Source organism: Molothrus ater, chromosome 8, assembly GCF_012460135.2.
Source record: "Molothrus ater isolate BHLD 08-10-18 breed brown headed cowbird chromosome 8, BPBGC_Mater_1.1, whole genome shotgun sequence".
NCBI lineage: Eukaryota > Metazoa > Chordata > Aves > Passeriformes > Icteridae > Molothrus > Molothrus ater.
In genome coordinates, this window is record NC_050485.2 from 9417737 (window position 1) to 9441159 (window position 23423).

At 44.9% G+C, this 23423-nt stretch overlaps 1 protein-coding gene across 14 annotated transcripts in view; it reads right to left on the bottom strand.

The window, feature by feature from the left end:
* The window catches only part of CAMK2G (calcium/calmodulin dependent protein kinase II gamma), a 116101-nt gene extending 99996 nt beyond the window's left edge, over positions 1-16105 (bottom strand). For 4 of the 14 annotated variants that reach the window (XM_036385285.2, XM_036385283.2, XM_036385286.2 and 1 more), the window contains exons 1-2: positions 15872-16104; positions 13934-14028 (exon numbers count right to left, since the gene is read on the bottom strand). In XM_036385285.2, the coding sequence (XP_036241178.1) occupies positions 13934-14028; positions 15872-15936 (160 nt within the window). In that variant the 5' untranslated portion in view covers positions 15937-16104. Of the gene's footprint in view, positions 1-13933; positions 14029-15871 lie in introns of all 14 variants that reach the window. The other 10 variants (XM_036385294.2, XM_036385292.2, XM_036385295.2 and 7 more) reach the window with 4 other exon arrangements.
* Between the last annotated feature and the right edge of the window lie 7318 nt (positions 16106-23423).

The following is a 23423-nucleotide window of genomic DNA, read 5'->3' on the forward strand; positions in this document are numbered from 1 at the left end:
TTTCCTGATTCAAGGCATAAGACTGAAAAGGAAAAGAAATGCGCTGCAATACAGAGGGAACAGACATCTTCAGAGGAAGACACAGGTGCTCCTTGAGCCAAGTATTTTGTCAGCACACAGCCTTGGTCAGTTGAGCTTTGTAATCTGCCTCTATTACATTCATGCTTTGTTAGCTACAGTGGCCATAAAGATCAACTTTTTTGGGCGTTGCAAGCCACAGACCTGGGGGGTGGGAGAGGTGTTTCAAAAGAATAAGCACACACCTCCTCTAGCCTAGACCAGCCATTTGGCAGCAACCCAGTGCAACATAATACATCCAGTACAAGGAGCAAATTGACTGTGAGGGACTGGCCTGTACACGGACACACAGCTCTGCAGCACTGACATCCCTATATACAAAAAATAAAAAGGACAGAAACAAACTCCACTGCAACCAAAGAAAGGCTTTACTTATTTTTAATTTCTTTTTTCTTGTTTTCTTCTTTTCCCCGGGGCTAATTCAGAAGCCCATTATACTTTTAACAGGGAGTTATGCTGTACAGTCACTGGGGCTGTGTCCCTGAGTGCTGGCAATGTATTTGTAAGGAACTCATGATCTCCATGGGCACCCTTACAAAAGAAAGATCAGGCATGCTATCAATGAATTGGGAGTCCTTTCTGCATCTCAGTGACATTTTCATCACCATAACTGGCCACGGGTAGAATATCCCAGGAAGCAAACCCTAAAAATAACTTCTTACAACAAGTCAGACAGTCCCCCAGCAAAAGGGGAGGGAACATTGCTTACACACAGTAAGCACAATTTGGTTATTACGAGAGGGACAACAAATGTCCAGAAAACAGGAGAGGCAGAGAGGAAGCAGAGGAGGAAAAGTTGGTGTTGAATCATACATCAATTTTTTCTGCATCATCAATGACTGTCAATTGGAAATGCTTTCCCAAGTGGAAAAATAAAGAAATTGAAATAGAAATATGGAACCAAGTCTGCCCAGAATACTTTTAAATACAGTGAAGGAAGAACCCTTGCCAAAATGTACCAGAATGAAAAGCATTATGCACTCCCCACAAGCTGCAGCCACCTTGGAGGAAGGTCCTTTAGGGCCCTCTCCAGCAATGGCCTAAGGGGCCCTAGCAATCCCTGTGAGCTACAAAGGAATTTCTTCACCAGAATATCCTCAGAAACTTGTGGATGGGGAACCAGGAAGCAATTGTACAAGTGCTCCTGTCATAGCTGATAGCCAGGCAGCTTCAAGGAGCTTCTACTTCCTGGGGAAGCAGAGGAGAGGCAGGGGAAGAGCAGAATAACAAGTGGTCCACTCCTCAGCCACATGCTTAAAGCCACAGGCTCCCCAGCCAGCCTACCTGACATGTGCTGGAGGGGCTGCAATCCTCTCAGAGTTCCCCTCAGACAGCTCATCAGCCCCCCTTGTAGGAGGGCTACTGCACACATGGCTCTTCTCCTCCCCTTTCCCCTCATAGCAAGTCACTCAGCAGCAGAGCCAGCCTGCCAGGTGCAGCACCTGAACAGCCAGGGCACTCCGACTGACTCCACCTGTGGACTCTCTCCCCGGCATCATCCCTTTGCACCAGCACATGGTCTCTCTGACAGCCATGCAACAAAAGACAATACAGTTGTAAACCTGCAACCCGTGGGGCCTCTGTGCACTTGTGACTGGCATGCAGAAGCTCACAATCAGCTCCAAATTCTAAAAGGACTTCCTGTGTAAGAAGGGAGTGTGCTGTAAAGACATCCTGACAGGACTGGCCCTAAGCAAACACCTGGTTAGACTGTGGCAGAGTGAGGAGGGGAAAAGCATGACAGGATTTTCCAGTTCCAGGATTGCTCCCCATTGTGCTTTTCCATGTTTTCCTGCTCCTGAGCAGCTGATGCATACACAGGCACAGAAGGGAGGGGCTCCTACCATCAGCACTGTGCTGCCATCCCTTTCTCCTCCTGCAAAAAGTCCTTTCTGAACAAGTTTCCCTGTGCTTTGGGGAGGACCCAGCCACAACTGCAGACACTGGGCTCACTTGCACTCACTCCCTCTTGATTTACAGAAGTTTCCTGCTAACAGCTGCATTGCAGATGAACTCTCTTAAAGTGGACACGCAGTGAGACAGTAGGAGACAGAGCTGCTCCAAAGGCAACACAGCCATATCAGCACCTTCTCTGCTGCATTCACAGCAACTGTATGTGTGCAAGAACTCCAGCAGCTCTGTCTTACTATGCACAGAGGGTCCTGAAGAACACAGCCTAACAAAGAGAAACCACACCAAGTGAGCTTATTTCTGGACATAAGTTCCCTTCTTCTCCCATCAGCTGACCACATCAGGTGTCGTGGTTTTGGCTGAAGCAGCTCAGTAAGTATCAGACTACAGCTGGTGAGCAGACAAGGTAACAATGCGACAGGGAGGCAGATCTCAGCAGTGTCAAGTCACTGCAATGCAGGATCCAGGAATTCAAAGATGCAGAAGGAAGAATTTAAGTTACTCTGGCTCAATCAAGCTGCATGTTGCCTTGTTCCTGAGCCAACCCCTGCCACCCCTTTAGATAAGGTAACTGCAACCATGAGACCCAAGTTTTGTTTTCAAGATGGGAAGAAATTTTGGCTGTGCTTTCAAATGAGAAAAAACTTCAGCAATTAACACTTCATAATTCATCAGGGAGATAAACTTCTTGACTATTTGTGAAGTGGTGGGAGGGAAAGCTTTTTAAGCTCAGCTTCAGGACTGCTGAAGAAACTAAATGTACATAGCCACAAAGAGTTAAGGCATAATGTGCTTCCTTAAAACTGTAACCAGTTCTGCAGCAACATAAACTGCTAGCAGCAACCAGAGTCACCTGAACTTGTTAGCAAAACAGCCAACTGCCTTGGGTCTCTTTTTTCATATCTTCTTGCTGAACTTGGCTGTCTGGAGAAGACAAATGAGTGCTCAACTCCTGGCCTACTACTGTAGAAGTGCTTCCACACAAAGGACAAGCTGACCAACACTTGAGTCCTCTACATCATCCTTAAGTGCAAGAGCAATTCAGACAGACAGAGAAGGCTGTGGATCATTGCTCTGCATCGAAAATTTTAATCCAGGCAACTTCATAACAAGCGGCAGACACAACACAATACCCTAATCTGCAGAGCGGGCAGGTTCTAGGCCAGATGACACACAAGTCAAACAAAAATGGGCAGAACTGAAAGCCACTTTTCAATCTGCAATCCAAAAATCAGGAATATTTAAAGTAACACAAGAGCTATAAATCACTACTTTAACTTGTACTGAAGAAACACATCATCACAATCAAGCTTTGTCTCTGCACAGGCACCAGTTATAAAATAAAGCTGTGCAACTTCAATGCTCCTAATCTCTCTGACACAATCTCAACAGAGGACATTTGATACCCAAAGCTTACATGGACAGGCCCTGAGGCAGACAAAATTAAACTTAACAGCACATCAATTCTTTTGGCAAACAACAGAAAAGTCCTGCTTGGCATCACCAGGCCATACTCTCTAGTAGCTTCCCAGAAAAACATTCCAGGGGCCAGTAAAGACAACTTCCTCCTTTTACATCTATTTTTTTCCTCCAGCCAATGGGCAATTTCTTGGCCCATTACTTATGAAATGTTATATGCTTTGACATAAAGGGATATGAGGAAATAATAAAGTTTTTTAAAAAATGAAAAAAACAACCAAGATACACATGGACATTTTCAGAATGACAGCTGCCCTAATACAGTAGAAACACAAAGTTTATTTGGCGCTGGAGACCAATATAGGATGAGTTTTAACCAGCTGTTTTCCCTGAAAAAGCTTTCAGGGTACCCATGTAATTTGAAATGTGCATATAGAAAGTGCATTGCAGAGAGAGCACTGGACTGTCCCCTATGAAGTCACATTTCAAGTCAGGTGTATGAGATCAGGTCTCTAGCAGCAAACAGAGCTGGATAAACACACATATCTCACCCATCTCCAGAGCTGCAGGAAACTTTACAAACTAAATTCTGCTGCACAGGCAAGGAGACCCCTTGTGAAAGAGAGGTCCCTGTAAAAGAACAGGGAACAGAGGAAGTACGCTAAAGTTTAAGGATTTAGCTCTTCAGTCTCCTTTTTTTCACCTCAGACATGAGGCTATGTCAGACAGTTCTCCTCTTCTCACTGCTCCCCTGGGATTGAGAAAACCTCTTTCAAAAAAGAGTTGTCTTCAACATCAAGAAATGACATCTGTCTTCACAGCTATCACTTACCACAGTCTACACCAACTGACTTATCGGGGATGACACAGTAACTGCAGAAGATAAAGCACATCCAAACACTGAGTTGCTTCATAAGACAAAGCTGCAGCCTACACCAGCTAACTCAGGTGCCTAGAAGAGGAGTAGAAGTGAAGGAAAGGAAAGAATCCTTTCCATAGGCTTTCAGGAACTGGCTTTGGAGGCCTAAAATCCTTGTCCTCACATATGGCTTGTATTCACAGGAGCTTAAAAAGTCCACTGGGATTTGGCCTGGTGGGAAAGACCATATATATATATATATCAATAATTTCCATAGATATTAGTGTCTCATTCCGTAAATAAATGTTTTAAGTTGAAGAAGCCCTTCTAGAATGAAACTAGTTTTTATTAACACAATTCTATCTTACTAAGCCTTCAGACAAACATTTTACACTAGTATATTGCTGTTCAGAAGTTTTCCAGGCACAGTCAAGTAGGTCTTTCCTGAAGCTGCCTGCAAGTAGGTATCATAATAATTTGCAGTACTGCAAACAACGAAGTGATACCACATTTTGCTGAGCAAAATAACAGCACTGAGATTTTGGGCACTGAGCGCAGAGACCCCCTCACCAGCTCTGTGCTCCCCAGCCAGCTGCAAATCACTAATTCTTCTAGGACCAGTCCTTATTGCTGTCAACCTCCACAAAGGAGGCTGCAGCACAGGGTCGTAACAGGACTTCCTTAGACTCCAGAGGAGGGAAAACTGCCAAGCTTAGCCTCTCTCATGCACTGCCTGCCCACCATGCTATCAACTCTGCTATGCAGGGACACTGCCTCAGCTCTGGGAAAGGAACAAAAGCATATGCAGGGTCAAGACCACTACTAGCTGGTATGGTTTTGCATCAGACATTTTCAATGACAACAGTCTTGTGCCATCGATGATAGTAGTGCAGGCTGGTTAGCACCATGTTTGATAGTCTGCAACCTGAAGGCAAAACTGAAACTTGATTTCCGCGAACTCTAGTGCAGAAAATCTCTAAGCACAAAGTAAAGAACTAGACCTACTTGTAAGTATAGGGAATAGGGAGAAAAAAGACTAAAAAAGAGAGACCATCTTTTTCCACTTCTTACTTTCCACCTGCCAAAGCAATGCAAATCCCAATGACAGATGCAGTGAAAGGATGGTGCATTCACCCTCTCTTCAAAGAGGAAATCTATTAGAGCAGTGTTGCTCAGAGTTTAGACTGGAGGAGGAATGCCAGTCTGCATTCCCCCCTGCCATCCCAGTAGTATAGCAAAGTGAGCCTGGTATTTCTCACTAGGATACTGCTCTTCGTTAATTCATCACTCACCCTCCTCCCCTCCCTTCTCTCCTATGAGAAAGTTTAATCCTTTGGCTCACATGCATCTGGTAAATTTTTCAGTCCCTGTTTGCCACTGTCATCATGGCAACAGCCCCCAGAGATAACCCAGCAGTTCTGCCACAGCAGGCAGGCTGCCACTCCCTGCCTGATCTGCCATTTAGCCTTTGGCTCGTAGACCTCAAAGAGCTGCGGCCGCTCCCAGGCTCATCTTCGCAAGCATAGTCCTTCCTTAGAGATAAGTTTACATGGTCTTTGTTCTTCTTTAAATTAACTGTGTCTTCATTCCCACAATGCCTGAGACAATTCTCAGCTCAATTTTTGGGACTCTGACAGAATCACACAAATAATAGCTTTGCTAAAAGAGATGCTACCTTTGCTGTCCCAGAAAGAAAAGTTTTGTGTTTAACAGTGAAATCACCTGTGGCTTCTAGCAAAGAGACAAGATTAGCTAGCAACCTTCTCTGAAGCACCACACTAACCTGGACTTGTCCCAGCATCACAGGTAAGCACAATCCAGGCACAGGTAAGACAAGGGCTCATGGCTGTAGAGGCTTGGACAGCAGCTAACTCAGGATGGGAATTTTGGACGGAGCAGCAGGACAGGGGGTCACCAGAGAGACATGTAACTCGTGCTCTCAGGAACAGAACGCGAAAGTTATACGTGCACACATTCTCTGAAATGTCATCGCATTTACTCAACTCACATCTCAGAGATGGGGAATTCTCTCTCTGGCTCTGCCAGGAGCAGAGGGAGACAGATCCTGGCACCAGAAGTAAAGCCACATGGTGATCTCCTCCTCTCCTGATTCCATCAGAAAAAGGCAAGGTACAATATTGACCAGCTCTCCTGGCATCTCTGTATTAGTCCCAGACATGAGTAATCAGCCGTTTGCACCAACATCCACACTTCCCAGTCTGGTCATCTAAATTGTGGGAGCAACAGAAATTGTACAATATTCTCTGGGAGGGAAGGAGAGTAAAGCAGCATTACTAAAGGGCTATTTTCAATCAAAGAATTATAAATTAATATAATTATAGGTTAAAGTAACTGATCCATGAGAAACAAATGAACATTCAAACTGAACTCAAAATTAAAAAGGAAAGAAAGGCAGATGAAGTGTAAAAGGTGAAAAAAGCTACAAGGAAATAAAATCTAACAACTGTAGACTCAGTTTCAGCAGAAAGTTAAATCCATGCTCCACTTATCTTTGGCTACCCTTAGTGTTCAGAAAGCTTACTTCCAAGATACTGCCAGCCCATTTGTTCAGAGGTATTCTGCAACTGGTCTCCAAAAATCATGCAGGCAGCAATACCAGAATGTTTGGGGAGATGTTGCCAAAGTATAAAGTGGTATTTAAATTTAATAAGGTATAAAAAGGAGCATGATGTCAGCCTAATTCATAGGGCCCCAATTTTTGAAGCATTAAGCTTATTGTCATAAAGATCAGCAGCAACTACTGCGGTTGAAGTTACAGGGTCACATTTCCTCCATACACTAAAAAAAAACCCCAAAACATCTAGCGAGCTACTCAAAATTTTAAGGATGCATTTGCCCATCAGAAATCAGTGCACCTCTGTTTTCTTGAAGATAACTATTCTGAGCACTGACATCACTTCAGTTGCAGGCAACCACACAGTGATGTGAGATACTCCACATTTCTTTTTTACAGCATTCAAGGCTTCTTTCCTGTGCTGGTGACCCTGGTGCCAGGCAATATTGCCCTCTTCGCCCAACCAAGCCAACAGCAATAGTTCACTTTATAGTCAAACGCTGGCAAATGAATGTGAGTTTTTTTTACATCTGTTATGTTGGTAAAAATCAGGAGATTTCAAGAACAGAGGAAACAAAAAGAAACATCTGAAATACCAAAACAGGTGACAGGTCAGAAAAAGTGGGAGGTGATGCCTTCATTGTCAGGGTTGTGCTCACAAACAGCACAGCGGAGAGAAATTTTTGCATTAGCATGCTTCCCTTTTAAAACTGTCTTCACCCAATCTGGAGGGCAAGAACAACTAGAATACTTGCAGGGCGTGGAAAGGAACAAAAATATTGTCATAGTACTCCCTTAAAACAGTGGAACAGTGGTGCTAACCCATTGTTGGGAAGGAGGGCACTCTTTAAAAATTTCTTTCTGATCCACAGATGAATCCCCCTCTGCTAGTGATGATTTTGCTACTGTCCAGAGAAGGATTAAATTTGGAGACAGTGAAATCTCTTTGATACACTGCAAAAAAAAGCAAGTAGTTTTTTCACTGGATCCTTCTTACAAGAACTCAAAGTAGCTCTCCTTACCCAAAATATCTACAGGCTGCTCAACACCCTTCTCTTCACCGTAGGGACACTTAGAAATATTTCAACCATGGCTGGCTGACCAGAGTAAATGCTCTAGAGCCAAGGGCTTTGGGACACGTGCAGGAGTTAGTCTAATCACATTTCTGCCATACACAAATCCAGTTTATATTGGGAAAACAAGAAACCTGACTCTCTCACCAAGCTCCTTTCTCTAACCTCGTGCAGAGGCAGTAGGAATTCCTGCCCAATCTGTGTGCCCACTTCCCCCCCCATTGTTAATGCTGGAAATTTAATACTCAATGTGACCACTGAGAAGACAGACACAAGCTGAAATCCTGTCTGCTCTGTTCCAGCTCCTTTATAAAATATACAGCGTAAACTGAGAGGCAACCTGGGGTAACCCCAACCATCACTAACATCCACAGTGGGAGGAAGCCAGCTTCTAGCCGTAGTGAGCCACAGTAAAGCAAGGCTTCCACCACTCACCACCCTGACAATCTCTGCTGGCTCTCACACCAGGGCATTTTCCTGCCTGTACTGATATGTTGGGGCAGGCAAAAAGCCAAGCCGACCCTCAGCAGCCCCCGCTAATTTCCCAGGTCCAGCCTCTCCTCCAAGGTCAGGGTCTCCTTTTTGGCACAAGCCCTCCTCTTCTCCAAACACCTCTTCCAATGAAATTTCCCATACTGGTGTATACATACCATTTGAACCCCTCTTCCCCTCTGCAAGGGACTGCAAGCAGAGGCAGGTAGGAAGAAAAGGGGGAGGCAGGCTGCTGGTGGGAGGTAGAGGGTTGCTGTTTCTAACATCAGCTGAGCAGCCTCACCACCAGCCCCTGCCACACTTGTGTGCTGTGGTGCAGAGTGATGAGTTCAGCTGCTTGCTACCCACAAGTCCACTCCACCAACTGATTCCTCCCCTGCAGCTCCCATCCCAAGCACCCAGACTCTTACAGTCGCTCCACCAGGCAGTTCCCTGCCTCATACACTGCTCTGGGGGTGTGCAGCACTCTGCTCTCTGCTTCTCTCCATGAGTGCAAAGACCTCCTAAAAATTTCCAACCCACTGCAGCTGGTCTGCTATATATGCTCCCAGCATCTCTCAGACTTCTGCACACAGCAAAGGGGAGGCACGGGGTGGAGCTGGGGCACAGGGAAGCTCTTCACTCAGCCCATGCTGCAGGAAGGAAAGCTTCTCTCCCAAACCAAATCACTGGACCTGATTTGGCTGCTCAGCAAGTACGGCTGAGCAGGCACAGTTTGATTTGCCATCCTCTGCAAGACAGGACATTTGTCCTCAACCTGCAAACACAGGAAGACGCAGAGGACACCCATGAGAGGACATTTCTCTGCGAGTCTGGCTTTGCGCTTGAGCCCCCTGTGAGCGGGCGCTGGGTTCGCCTGCCCCGGCAGAGCCGGCGGCCCCACTGCAGTGCAGGAGCCTGCACACCTGCACACAGCCGATTCCAGCAGCGTGCCCTGCCCCACAGAGGCTGGAAACCTGGCAGCCTCAAGAGCGGGCCAAGGGAGTTTTAATGCAAGCAGCAGCTAGGAACACGTACAGACCAGATCAAGAGAGATGTTAGGGACTGATGCTGCTAGACTTCCTCTGCAGCATTCAAGCTCAAGTTTTTAGTGTCCAGGGGAACTATTGCTGACACTTTCAACAAAACATATTGTAAAGCCCAAATCTGCAACCACTACAGAACCAAAAGCCCAGACAATAGTGGTGTGGGAAAATAGGAGAGTTGGAAGTATAAAGAGTGTATTTTTCCTGTTGGGGTTTGATACACAGAAGTAATTCCCTGCTCCTCCCACAATCCACATAATCTCCTAGAGGAACAACAACAAAATAACTTGGTAGACTGCAAATTTTTATCTGGTTTACAAATTTGGAAAGATGAAAAACAGGGAGAGAAACCACCTCTATTTCACAGTCAAAAACAAAGCCACAGTAAGGACAGTGAAGTGGACTAACTTACAAGACAGCTGTTTTTAATTCATTCATCAAGAGATGTCACTTGCCAGAGTTAAAAGATACAGATTTTCAACAGTAAATTAAATTTAGCAATAGAGGTAATACACAGAGATTTTTCCTTCCACACCTAAAAAAACGGGCAGAAATACTACAGGTGGTGGCAGATCACTAAATACTATTTGGTATAAAAAAAAATCCTAAAAATTATCAAATCCTAAAGCTCTGCCTACCTCTTTCAAAAGCCAGACTCTCTCTTGAAGTATATGCTAGCAAGTTAAATTGGGGATATCTCCCTACTGCTACTGAAGCTGCTGCTTCTCTCTTGATCTTTTGATCACTGCAAGTAATTTTACTTTATTTGAACTTCACTGTAGCACTACTTGCTATGAATTTTCACGTTCAAAAAAGTATTCTGGTGAAAGCCACAAGACAACTTCCAAAAAATTACAGTTATTACTTCCCTCAGCCCATAGTGCTGGTAAAAGTCTGTGCATTCAATCCCATAGGAACTTCAGGTGACTGAAGCATTGTATTTCCTCCATGTGTAATAACAACTACTCTTATGTATCAGCTGAACGCTGACTAAGGTGAATTTCCTCTCCCTTTCCACAAGCATTTGACCCTATTTAACATTACACTTCTTGGCATGGTCTTCACTGGGCAGACTTTAGCATCAACACAACATGAATAATAGCAAATACTTCACTAAAGCCAAAATACGAATTTTAATTTAGACCAGCTCTTACTGACAAAACTTATTAAAAGAGAAAATAGGCATCCAAAAATCACCGACAATATAAAAAAGAGACTCCTCTCAACTGCTGACTTGGCATTTTATGATGGGTGACATTTACTAGACTGAAGCTGTTAGGACCAGCACTCCGTCCATCCTCCTTGCTTTCACAGAGAAACACCATGCCTCTTCAAGTCTTTCACTGCATATAATTCACCCTGAAGCATTCCTCTTCCCCCTTGTCAGCCACATACAGTAAGCTTTTCAGCACTTCCCAGTTAGTTATCTAGTATTTCTTCATCACAAGTCTTGAAAAACAAAGGTAACAAGAAGTACTGCAGGAGGAGGGCAAGGCTCTGTTACCATTGCAGATTCAAGGAAAGCACTAGAGCAGGCAAAACTGTGAAGCAGCAATGGGCTATACCTTGCAGCAGCAGCAAGACGCTGACTCTTGAAGTAGCAGTTACTGCATCAGGTGTCCATACTGGTTCAAATTCTGCTAGAGATAGTATAAAATGTTAAATGTACCTATGCTTAAATTGGACAGGGGCTGGCTGTCCCCATAGTAAGGGAATATTCTGGCTCTCTGACCATGCCTAGAAGAAAACCAGCAGTGTGGGAGGAAGGTCAGGAGGGTGGGTTACCCTGCACAATGGACAGCGTGCAGCTGGGTGCACAGGAGAGCCCTGGACAGAGGTACTGATGGGCAGAGACATGGACAGCCCAAGGAGAAGTGCCAGCTTGGGAAAGGACACATCAGGCAACACATATCCAAGATGCTGCAGAATTAACACCATAATTCTGTTCCTTAGGGAGACAGCTTCCTAAAACGCCTTTTCCCAAGACTTTCCTTTTCAGGTTGCTGAATTGAATCTCCCTAATCACTGATTTACAGCTGCAATGTCTAAATAGCACACATTTCTCCTTCGATGTTTTAAAGACCTATTCCAAGGTGAATTCACTAACTTCCTATCAAAATACTCAAGTCTTTTACAATAAGTACTTTTTGTTCTTACCCCTTGAGCTCTCAACAAACACAGCTGAAATAACTGAGGAACCCACATATTCAGCTAAAGTCACCATCCACTTTTCACAGATTCCTCAGTTCTCAGTTAAAACTTCAACATAACCTGACCAGTACCTTGTTTCTGATACTCCTCTGTAGTAGCAGAAACACATTTTCTTTCTTAGTTCTCCTCACATTTTCCCTACCTAACCAGTACATTTTAAAGTACATCATTGCCAGCTGCCTCGAGTTGAGTAGCCAAGGACCAGGCTAGCAGCTCAACGTATTTTATTTATAGGAGGGTATGAAATCTAAATAGTAAGTATAGATCAAAACATAGCCTATATTCACCCATACTTACTTTTCCTACTTTTGGTTCATTAAACTGTCATCACCTTACTACAAAAAACAATTAGAATCTATGCCTTTCTCCCTCTGTAACTCATTAAATGACCAAACACTTAAAAACTGACTCAATCAGTTTTTCTGAGAGTTTTGGCCTTCAGCTAATATATTCTTGAATTTTCAACTACGTTCAGCATGCATTTTTTTCCCATTTTTCTTATCTCCAGAGCTAACTTCAGTACCCTGTCCCTTGTATGATAAAGGTTTAACCTTCATGATCAGTTTATCAAACTGCCCTTCCCTTCTCCAAGAGCCTGGTGTCCACTAATGTCTGAGAAATGGCTCTCCTGAGCTTTAGTCCTCACCACAGGATGGACAGGGAAGTCTGGGCAGCACACAAGGCATTAATGGCTGTCAGCAAAGCAAAGCCACTCTTCAGACCTCTCCCATATTAAGTTGAACTAATTTTGAACTCAAGAGATTGAATATCCCACCTACATCAGCAGGCACTGTCACGTGACCATTGAGGGGACACTGATTCTCAGAAGATCTGCAGCCACTTCATTAAAAATCCAGGGCTCCACTGCTTGGCCCCCTAAACCACCTCACTCAGGCTAAATACTAAACACCTTAGCAGATATGCTTGCTTCCAGAAGTAAAAAAAAAGAAAAAGAAAAAACCACCACCACCAACAACAACAACAAAAAAAAAAAAAAAAAAAAAAAAAAAAAAAGAAAAAAAAAAGAAAAAAAAAGAAAAAAAAAAAGAAAAAAAAACTAAAGAAAAAATCACTGCTTCACATTTCACAGCACACTACCACTGACATTACTTCTTCATACAAACCACACAAACTACAGTAAATGGAATTTTTTCACTATTCTTCAAGCTGTCTTCTGCTCTTATCATCACATTTCATATTCTGGCAAAAAGGAGAATACATATTCTATTTTTCTTTTTTGTAAGGATTAGTAAAACATTATTCATTTCTAAATAATTTCTCAAGATCATTTGCTTTCTCCTCATGCTTTTCCCTTTCATTTCTCAGTCAACCCCCCCACTAAGCCCTCTACTCAACTAGCAAGATAGTCAAGGGCTTCATACATTAACTTTGTGAAATCTGAAAGGCCTCTAAAGACTTACAACTCTTCTTGCTCACTTTTTCTAGAAAGAGTTGCCTCTGGCATCTCAACTTGTTGCACTCCCTGTTTTCAGCACCTTTCATTGCAGGTCAATTTCTCTCGTTCTCCCCCTCACCCCTCCACCCCAGCCACGCAATCCCTGTAGTGATTCCCTACACACCAGAGGATGCACATTCCCCTCATTCTGTATGGCCTACTGCCCTTTATGCGTACCTATGTCCCTGGAAAGCAAAAGACTCACAGCTTGGAAGAGTTAGATTTTTCTTCTTTACATAACACTACAGTTTAGCTTCAGGTTTTGTAATTCTCCAGGAGTAATGAGAGCACAAGCCCCTTGTTCTAATATGCTGAGACGTCGAATTGGCAAGATTTCTCCATCCTATTTCTGCCTTTGAATGCAGACCTCTTAGCTTCCAAACACACCACCTTCAACTACAGCATGAAAGGAGCAAGGCATATAGCATCTATCTTTCAAAAAAATAATCACATCTGTTCTGGTAAGACAGATCTCCTAGGTAAAAAAGACATTCAGCAAAATAAGTCTGCAACACTTCTCTTTATTATGAGTGATTGGTACAGACACACACATAGATGAATCTACCTCTAGCTCAGGTTGAAGAAGAAAGATCTCAAGAAGAAAAAAGACAACATCACTTTACAGAGTATCCATTTCCAGACACAGGAATTTTTCTATCATCCCACACTACCTTCTTTCAGGCTCCTCTTTGCCACACAACTCAATTATTTTGAAATGCCTAAAAATAATGACTGAAACAAGCAACTCCAGATCCCTTAAATTTATTACAGCCTCAACTCCAGTGAAGTATTTTCCTACTAATACAGGGAAGAAAGGTAGATAGAGACACTAACCTCTGGCTGACAGTTTTTTGGTGTTGATGATTTTTGCAGCATATTCCTGGGAAGAATTTTTCTTTACACATCTGCGGACCACAGAGAAGGCTCCCCTGGAAGAAAAATAAAGAGGGTAGGTGCTATGAAACTGAAAATGAAACTATAATAGCAACAATTCCTGTTCCCAGAGTGGACCAGATTAAGGAGAGGGCAGAAGACATACTGAGGAGGGACACAACACCTGAGAATCTGATGAACAATGTATGCTGTCTGATCAGCATAAAACTTAAGTCTATATGGTACTCAAGCCTCCTGAAGACTCCTCAAGCTCCCTCACAGACAGTGCAGTAGGAAGAGCACATTGTGTGGGGAGAGAGAGACCATATGGGCACAGAAACAGGACATGAAGGCATTGATAAACAAGAGACAAACAGCCCCAAACAGTGCTGCAAACACTAGCTGGGGTAAGGCCATCTCCCAGAGACAGCATCCCCGGCAATCACAGCACAAAGGACTCGTGTCTCCCATGCTCAAGTGCAAGCTCAGTCACAAAATCATTACAACACTTTGCAGAAGTTACTAGCTCTCTTATATCCCTCAACCCACTTGCAAAATGGGGATACACATGTAACTATTAATGAAGTGAGGAGAAAACTACAAGGCTTTCTACATTTCCTCAAGCTGGAAATATTGATATTATTATAACTATTCCAAAGATAATTACTCTTGGAGAAGAGGTCTGAGAGAGAGGGAAGAAGGATTTCTGTGAGGAAAAAGAGTGAATACAAGAGACCAAGGTGAAAAGACAGAGACTGAAAATCTACAGGACTACACAATTAGCACTTGGAAACAGCCCCTTATTTTTTAAAAACAAAAAACACCATGGCAGGTAAAGAACAACTACTAGCTTTACACGAAAGATCTGAAATGAGGAAAGGACAAATATGAGAAAACTAGCAGAAAATTCCAAGTCCTTCAGATTAGGAATGCAAACCCACGTCTAGGGACAAATGTCCATGTTTCAACTATGAGAGAGGGGAACAGAAGCTGCACAAGGGCCCCACAGACAGTCAGTCCTACAGGGAGCCTAAAATAGCTTGAATCCTTCCAATACTGCAGAGTCCTGCCTTTTTATCCCCTTCCTCAACCTCTAGATACAAACCAATGAGCATCAAGGTGAGCACCAGCACTGGGGCCCGGGCTTGGTGACACACAGCTGCAGCAGCCTGGGGAGGGACAGGGACACCGGGCTGGAGAGAAGAGATGCAGCAGAGCCCAGCAGTTGGTGCAGGAAGGGAGGGAGCGAGCAGTAGCACCCACGAAAGCAGTCTCCCCATAATCCTACTCTAGCCCTTTCTGCACTGCCTTCCTGCCCAACTGCGCTCCCCTGCAAAGCCCTGTCCTAGGGTGCAGCAGCAAGTCTGCCAATGCGGAGACAAGTGCGGAGAGAGGGAGGGAAGAAGCGAGGAAGCGGGGAGGGAAGAGAAGCGCGGTGCAGCAGCACCTGGTCCTTTCACAGGGACAAGGAAGTGGGGACTGAAGCATCGCGGAGTGGCTGTAACAGTGCCGCGTCCCAGCGCAGAAACAGTTGCAGGGAACGGCAACGTGCAGCTGGGAGACGGTGCAGGAAGGAGAACGGGGCAGTAGGGTCCTGAGGAAGGAAAGGAGGGAAGAGAGAAAATCTCGGGGTGCAACAGGAGCGCGCAGCCCGAGACAGGCTTCAGGGACACCCGCTGCGGCGGGGCGACCCAGCAGGGCAGGAACACCTTCCCCTCCGGCGGCTATGCCGCTGGGGTGGACGGGGGGCTGGAGAACGGGATTACAGCGCGACAGCTAATCCTTCTCCGGCTCCCGGGAGAGCCGGGTCGCCGGCACAGTGCTCCCAGCAGCGTCGGTGGGTCCCGGGGCCGGGGCGGGCGGCGGGGCGCGGCGCGGGGCGCACAGCAGGCTCCGTACTTGCCAAGCTCCTCGTAGAGCTGGTACTCGTCGGTGAAGCGGGTGCACGTTGCCGTGGTGGCCATGTTCGGGCTGCGGGAGGCTCAGCGTCGCTGGGGCATGGGGCAGGGCGGCGGGGACGGGCCGGGCGGCGCGCTGCTCGGCGGCCTTCCTCCTGGCTCGGCGGGGCGGCGCGGGCTCCCCCGGCGCCCGGCTCGGCGCTCCCCGCTCCGCCGTGCACAGTCACCGCTCGCCGGGGAGGGGAAGGAGGCTGAGCCTGGCCAGCACCGCGAGAACTGGCTCGGAGACACCCCGCGCCGGCCCCCTCCCTCCGCCGGCCCCGGCCCGCCGCGGGGTGTGGCCGCCGGGGGCGCTCCCGGGGCGCCCGCAGCGCCGTCGCCCGCCGGGGGCTGCAGCCGGGGCGCGGCCGCTCCCCCCGCCCGCGGGCGCGGAGCGGGCACTGCAGTGAGCGCCCCCGCCCCGCGCCAAGGGCGGGCGGACTGCGGCGGGCGCGCCCCCTCCCCACACGCTCCGCAGGCGGCCGAGAGCAGACCCCGGCCGGGGGCACCGCGGGTATTTCTCTTAATTCCCCGCGCGAGGGGCGCCGGGCCAGCTGCGGCCAGATAAGCTTCCTGCGTGCGGCGGGAGGGGAGAGAAGAGGGAGCCGCCGCCGCCGCCCTCTCCCGGGCGCACGTCAGCGGGGCTAACACCGGGCCACCCGGCCCCTGCGTGTCGCGGCCCGCCGGCAGCAGCCACTCGGCTCGCTCCGGCCGCTCCGTGCGCGGGGAGGGAGAAGCGGCAGCTCCCGGCCGCCGCCGCCCGTCCCGACCGCAGTCAGAGCCCGGCGCACGGTGCAGGGAACCCGGCGCGCTGCGCTGCCGCCCGCGACCCGGGGAAGCGGGGCCTGAAGCCTTTCTGCGGATCCACCTCAAAGTTGGGCCCTGTGCTCCCGAGCGCTGTCAGGCTGCCCGACCTTGGGGACGCGTGTGGAAGTCCCCGGGGAAATGAACCATCTGGTGCAGAGGTAAAGCGGTAACACGCGAAATGGCTTGAAACTGTTAAGAGAGTGCGAACCGGCATTCGCACACACGCGTGGTTTATGGTGATGGGACTTGGACGCAGAAGACAAACAGAAATCATCCGTCTCCCAACTACAAAAGAAAACAAACCAGCCTCTGTGCTGTCTCCACTAGCACAGCATCTGAGCCTGCTGCTGCAGTGCCTTCATAAGCAAGTTTGTTTTCTCTTTTTACTTAAGTGAGCCTGTCTCTGTCTGAACAATTGCCAAATCTGCTTAATATGCAGATTTATATAGGGCAGTCACTGATCCAGCCAGAGAGGGAAGGGCTGCACTGGCCTCTCCTGCGTGATTGGGAGCGCAAGCTGTGTTAAGAACATTCAGAGAGACAGATGAGTGTACCATAAGCCAGGAGGATCACATTAAACTGATCTGAAAATTAAGAGTACTGTATAAGTACCATATATTTCTGCGCCATGTCTGGACTATGAAATCATCATGTCATCATGTTATTCAGTCATATGAAAAGCAGTGACAGCAGCCACCTGCATAAACCCCCCTGCTCCCTGTCTCCAAGTTAAATGCAGCCAGCCCAGTGCTGCAAAGACTACACCGAAGTGATGCAGTGGGCAAAAATTCCCTCCTCCTATGCAGAAAGTAGATAGCAAAAGTAGGACAACATAACAGTAGCATTACAACAAAGCAATACCTCTAGAAGGTGATTATGAAACAACAGCATTCTGCGTCTTACACCATGCCAGCATTTAAACCTGGAAACCTGCTGACACAGCTGTATAATTCAGGGAACCAACAAATGATCTATCCAACAGGTATCAGTTGATCAGGCTCCTGCCAAGATAAAACTGTTCCAACAACCTCATTTGGTGGTCCACCAGTTTCTTTAACAGAACAGTTGCAGCCAAGGAGGAAAGCAGTTTGACAACCCATGGTCCTTACCAGGGGAATTGGCTGATAACATGAAATTCAAGTGGGAGATTATATATACAGAGGTGGGCAATGTTGCTGATACACAACCAGCACTGCATTTCCACCACCCAAAATGACATTAGATGTCCTTTGTGCAGGAAAAGTGAGCTGTTAAGTTTGTGCTGTGGTTGAGCTAGGCGATGTCATCAGGAAACATGCGACCCATTCCCCAGTGTTAAGATGCACAGAGCAACTGGAAAAGGGCTCTGTTCCAACAATACAAAACTGAGAGGGGAGGATTAGGACTAAATTTTAGCATGCTGTAGTGAATAAGCAGCCAGAGGGAGTGAATCTTACTTTTATGCAGAGGAAAGCAGCTGAGCCATGACCAAAAAGTACAGCAACAGGAGAGGTTTATCTAAAGCTATGTATTAAACTGAGAGCTATTCTGCAGTTTTAACTGGACTCACGGCGTGTTCTATGCTCTACGCAAAGCACCCCATGATATTTAAGAAGCTCTGATAGCAGTGGTCTTATAAAAATACGCGAGGAACGTAAAAAGAGGGAGACAGAAGAGGACATTTCTCATCTTCGAGTGCTACAAGGAAAAGTGAGGTCTGGAAATCGGAAAGGGAGCAGAGGAGCAAGTGCGTAAAGAAAAGCTAACCATGTGTTCTGCATAGCAAGTGCTACAGAAACAGATTGCTTACTGAGAAATTTGTGTTAAGTGAGAAGTGGGATATAAATTGAGTGACAGACTTGATTAAACCAAGTACTGAGTGGGAGACTAAATTATGGGAGTAGAGTTTTTAAAAGGAATGTAGACAAAATGAAGCAGGAGGAGGGGTGGCAATATGGATAAGAGAGTATTGTGTCAACAGAAAGAAATATTGATGTTCTGGCTGACATTCCAGTCTACTTGTACTGAGAGCAAAACTGCAAACAGAGGTGAATCTGGATGGTGCCTGGTCAGAATAATGTTGCAGGGACCAGAAAATATCTGAACAGTAAGAAATGGTTTTGAGAGCCTGTGCACTAGTAATGGGAAATTGAGCTAATGAACAGTGAGCTCCTTGACCTGAGTTATATGCAGGATTGAAATCAAAGTAAAGCTTTGCTTTAGTACTAGCCAGCTGCAGATTTCACATTAGCAGAGTGGCAGTTTTGGTCTCTATCTTTGAAGTAGCACAGTTTGGCTTATATAGTACTCTAAACTGTCAGGAATCTGTGAGCTAATAATCTGATTTTAATAACTGGAGCTGAGTAAGAGGCACTAAAGAAAGTAAGTAAAATGCAAAGGATTTAATGCAAAGCCCATGGGCGTAAATGGACATTTCCTCTGATGTTAATGGACTTCGGATCAGGCCCCATCTGTCCATGGAGCCTAAGGTCAGCTTTGGTATGTTGAAGAATGTCTGTGGGAAGGCAATTACACAAAAACGTTGGTCTTTAGGGAAGCAGAGTGAAGGACTAAAAAAATATTTCACAGAAACTAACTAGAATTCAGACCACTGTGGAAAATGGGAAGGACGCTGGAGAAGATGCATGATAGCATCTTTCCAGCAAGGTTGAACAAGCCCATGGGCAGCATGTATCCATGTGCTGAGTGCAGCAGTGCTGGCTAGTACCAGATAGGAAGAAAGAGTGTTACCAAAAGTAAAGGACTTGGTTTTTAAACAGATATTTTCTGGATTTCTGCTGTTAACTTGGGGTCCCACAAAGAATCAGCCAATTTTTCTTTCTATGTCTCTGCTCTCCAGCGTGTCTCTTTAAAGTGAGTAGGTCCAGGTAGGTCTTATTTCTCACAGAGATATTACAGGGCATAAAATTCAACCTGCCCTGCTATTGTGTGGGGCTTTCTGACACTACTTCAGTATAATAACAAATGAAAATGCAAAAGAAAACATCCAAACATTTAAAATTGTGTGAAATATTCCATAATCTTAAAATGTGAGATTTTTTGGCAGGTGAGGAAAAGTTTTGAAATCCTTAACTATTCTTGCTTCTGAATCTAAAAAAAAAAAAAAAAAAAAAAAAAAAGCAGAGTTACCTAAATGACTAAATGAAGCACTGTTTTATTATTACTGTTCATGGACTCACATGCTCACAGAAGAAAGCCCCCTTATTTTCAAAGGTGATCATTCATCTTGGCTATTAAAAAATCTTTTTTTTTTCTTTTATTTACGCCATTGTTGAGTATCTACCAAGAAAATCAATTTTCTTTAATATGTCTGCTTGTTTTCTTCCTTCTCCCAAACTGACATTCATTTGCTACCTCTGAGGATTTATAAGTGAGGCTGATAAAAATAAAAAGTAGCATGCATAGAAAGAAGATTGGAAAGAGAGGAACTTTTTAGTGAATGAATATAAAATTTATATTTGAAATAAACGATAGAGTTCTGGAGAGAAGCAAATATTAAATTACCCTATTAGTAGGGACTATTCAGCCATCCATCTAGTTTAGTGTCTTGTCTTCAGTAGTGACCTATTCCAGATGATAAATGTGAGAGAGGGGGAAGAGAAGGGTATGAAAGGAAGACAGAGAAGAAAAAGGGAAAGGAATCAAAGCAGGCCAATAAAGAAATCCATGTAACTATGACCCATGTGCATATTGCATGCTTCTTGATTAGAGGCTGGCTTTCCTCCTGACCCCAAGCTGATGATCAAAATATGCCCTGAAGCACCAGGATTGGTAGTCCCTGTAATTTTGATCCTAGCTTGTGTCAGTGCACATGCTATTCTGTTTCATGTCAACGCCTAATCCTTTTTGATAGTTACTAAGCTATTTAAGTCAATAATATCCCACGGCTCTGAGTGTCGCATGTTAATTATATGGCTCATAAAACATATAACCTGATCTCATTGCAAATTTGTTCTATTTTAATGTCTCTGAGTGCTTTCTACTGTTATGAGACAGGGTCAGTATAGGTAGTGTGACCAAGTGGCCAGCCCTGTTCTGTACATCTCTACTCTTCAGTGCTGTGGGTCACTGCCCCAGGAACTCAGACCAAGGAGGAGGCAGCTGTGTCTGGCAGGGTCTCAGAGCCTGGGTGCTTCTGGACAGGCTCTGTGTACCTGCTGGCAGCCTGCCTTCTTCCCCAGCCCCCCTAGTGAGCCATGGGGGCACATGCCTTTCCCTGGGATTTTTCCAAGTCACCTAGACACCAGGTATTTTCCTCTCAGCTTGAAGAGTTTGCAGCTTTGGATTTCAGAAGCATGGGCTAGGTCCCCAGCTAGGAAGTGGAAGCATTTAGTCCACATTTTGCATATTTAACTGGCAAAAGCTCACTCCACACTGTCTTTTCTCTAGAGCCCTATCCTACCTTAATAAGGGATCAATATCAGGTTTATTGACTGATTTCACAAGCTATTATGGATTCCTGCACAACTACATATAATATAGGCAAAGCCTAGTGGAAGACAACACGTGGATAGTCTGGAAGAGCTGAGTACTTCACCCACAAAGCAATACAGAATGGGCTACAACAGCCTGATTTTACGTTTCTCATCTCATGAAAATCCAAGTCCCTTCAATAATAGCATGAGCTCTGGGTTAGAAACTGAGTGAGCTCCAGAAGACTCACCTTTACGGATTCTTCTTGGGAACTTTCTTTGCTAGAGAGACATCACTAAACAATTTTTGAATGCTGAGCTACACTGTCTGCTGGCTGCTCTCTTAACTGATGAGTTTTACAACATATTATGCTTTTATCACATCTAAATTATCCTTTGAAACTTATCCATAGGACCCTATAGAAAACAGTAAGGATTATGAAAGCTGGACAAATAATGTGAGCAGTAAAAACTTCCTCTAGTTCTGTATCTGTAAGAATATTAATGCATTAAAAAAACACAAGTTTTCACTTCTATCTTCTTGAAACTGGCCAGTGTCAATTGTTAATCGGGTGAAGAGCAGGGTTTCCCACCAGTTATATGGCAACAAGGTCATGTTCCACAAACTCCTTTAATAACTGTCCAGTAACAGTAACTGGAATGCTAAAATCACTATCAGATGAGCTTAGCCTCAAAACATTTAATTTCTGTTGCCTCCTTTGGTGGATGAATGACAGAGAAACAGATTTTCCAGCTTCACCAGAGAAAGTGGACAGATCCATATGATCAGTGCCCAGTTTAGCTTAATAGTGACTCCAGGCAGCTCTGCTGTCACTGAAGGGTTACTCTGTGGGTATACGATAGTGGGGAAACATCTTGAACATTCATTTGAATATGGCCATCGCAGTGGAATGTTCAGGGCTATTTTAAGATTCACACTGTTTGTTTAAACAAGATGGCATGACTCAATGACTGTTACGTAAAGGATGAACACAGATTTCTCCCTATATCCCAAATATCTCTACCAACTTAAAATATTGTATGGAATTATACATACACCATGCTGAATGGTATTGATTACTGAATGAATACTGAAAACTAATGCCACATTCTGGAATGGAGACTCCCTCTTCTTAAGGTAAGGTCCCTGTCAAAGGAAAGGCTAATATTGCAAAAAAGATGATGCATGGACAGACTACAAGATCTGAATGCTGCCTTTCAGGGGGTTGAGAAGAATATGAACAAGTAACTCCCTCATTACTGGGGTTCACCCATAACCAAAAGGAATGAGAAATGAGCATTTGGTTTCCAGTGATCGGTCAATGCGATCTATTGCTACTGCTGAAAGAAAAGACTTCCATTTAGTGCCAGCTGCAACAAATTTTGTTTCTTTGCTGTTTAAAATGGAGCAGAGATCACTGAGAAAACCTCCAGTTTAACTCTCAACCAAAATCATCAAAACATTTGGCTATTACTAGTTCTATTTGAATTAAATTCAAATTAAGATAAACTAATGTATCTCACACTGTCCATTTTGTCATCTTGTCATCTCAGTTGAATTTATGGCACAGTCCTTGGGGAGATACTAAACTTCCATTGAGTTTTCTGTTAGTTCTTGATTTAAATGGTTGTGGATTATTGCCCCAGAATAAAAGTGCTTAACACCAAAGATACCCGTGAGTGTGTGCAGACTCTTGAGATTACAAAGAGACCAAATCATTCCCTTGGGGAATTTGCTGTCATATAATATATTGATGGATCAATCTCAAACTGCAGGCTGTTCAGAACAAGACATCTGTCTGGTCTTGTTTGGTAAAATACTGTGCATATCTGGTAGCATGTCATTGAGAGATCAGTTTTAAACTCTGAAATCATAGCACCCTACCAATTAAACATCAAACCATGAGTGGAGTTATTTAATGTTAGCACAAAATAATAGAAAGCTATTTAAAAAATACAGGGGTTTATTCTTAATTTTGTTAAGCTTGCAGTTTGAAAGTTTTTGGTTTTCACTAAGAACACCCTGTGCTCCTTGCCCTCATGGGAGTACTGAATATGTAACATGACAGAATCATCCAGCACTGGGATTCTCAAACATTTTTATCCTAAGAGATTACTCTGAATCTGGGAGACATTACAAGCAACATTTAATCATCAAAGCTCCTGGTCCATTATAAGCCATGAAGTAGTGTACTTCCACAGCACAAACGTCACTGCCAAAATTGGCATGAACTGGCCTCTCCTGGCAGTCTCAGGAAATCAACATTTACAGAGCCTGTGCTTCCCTGTCATCAC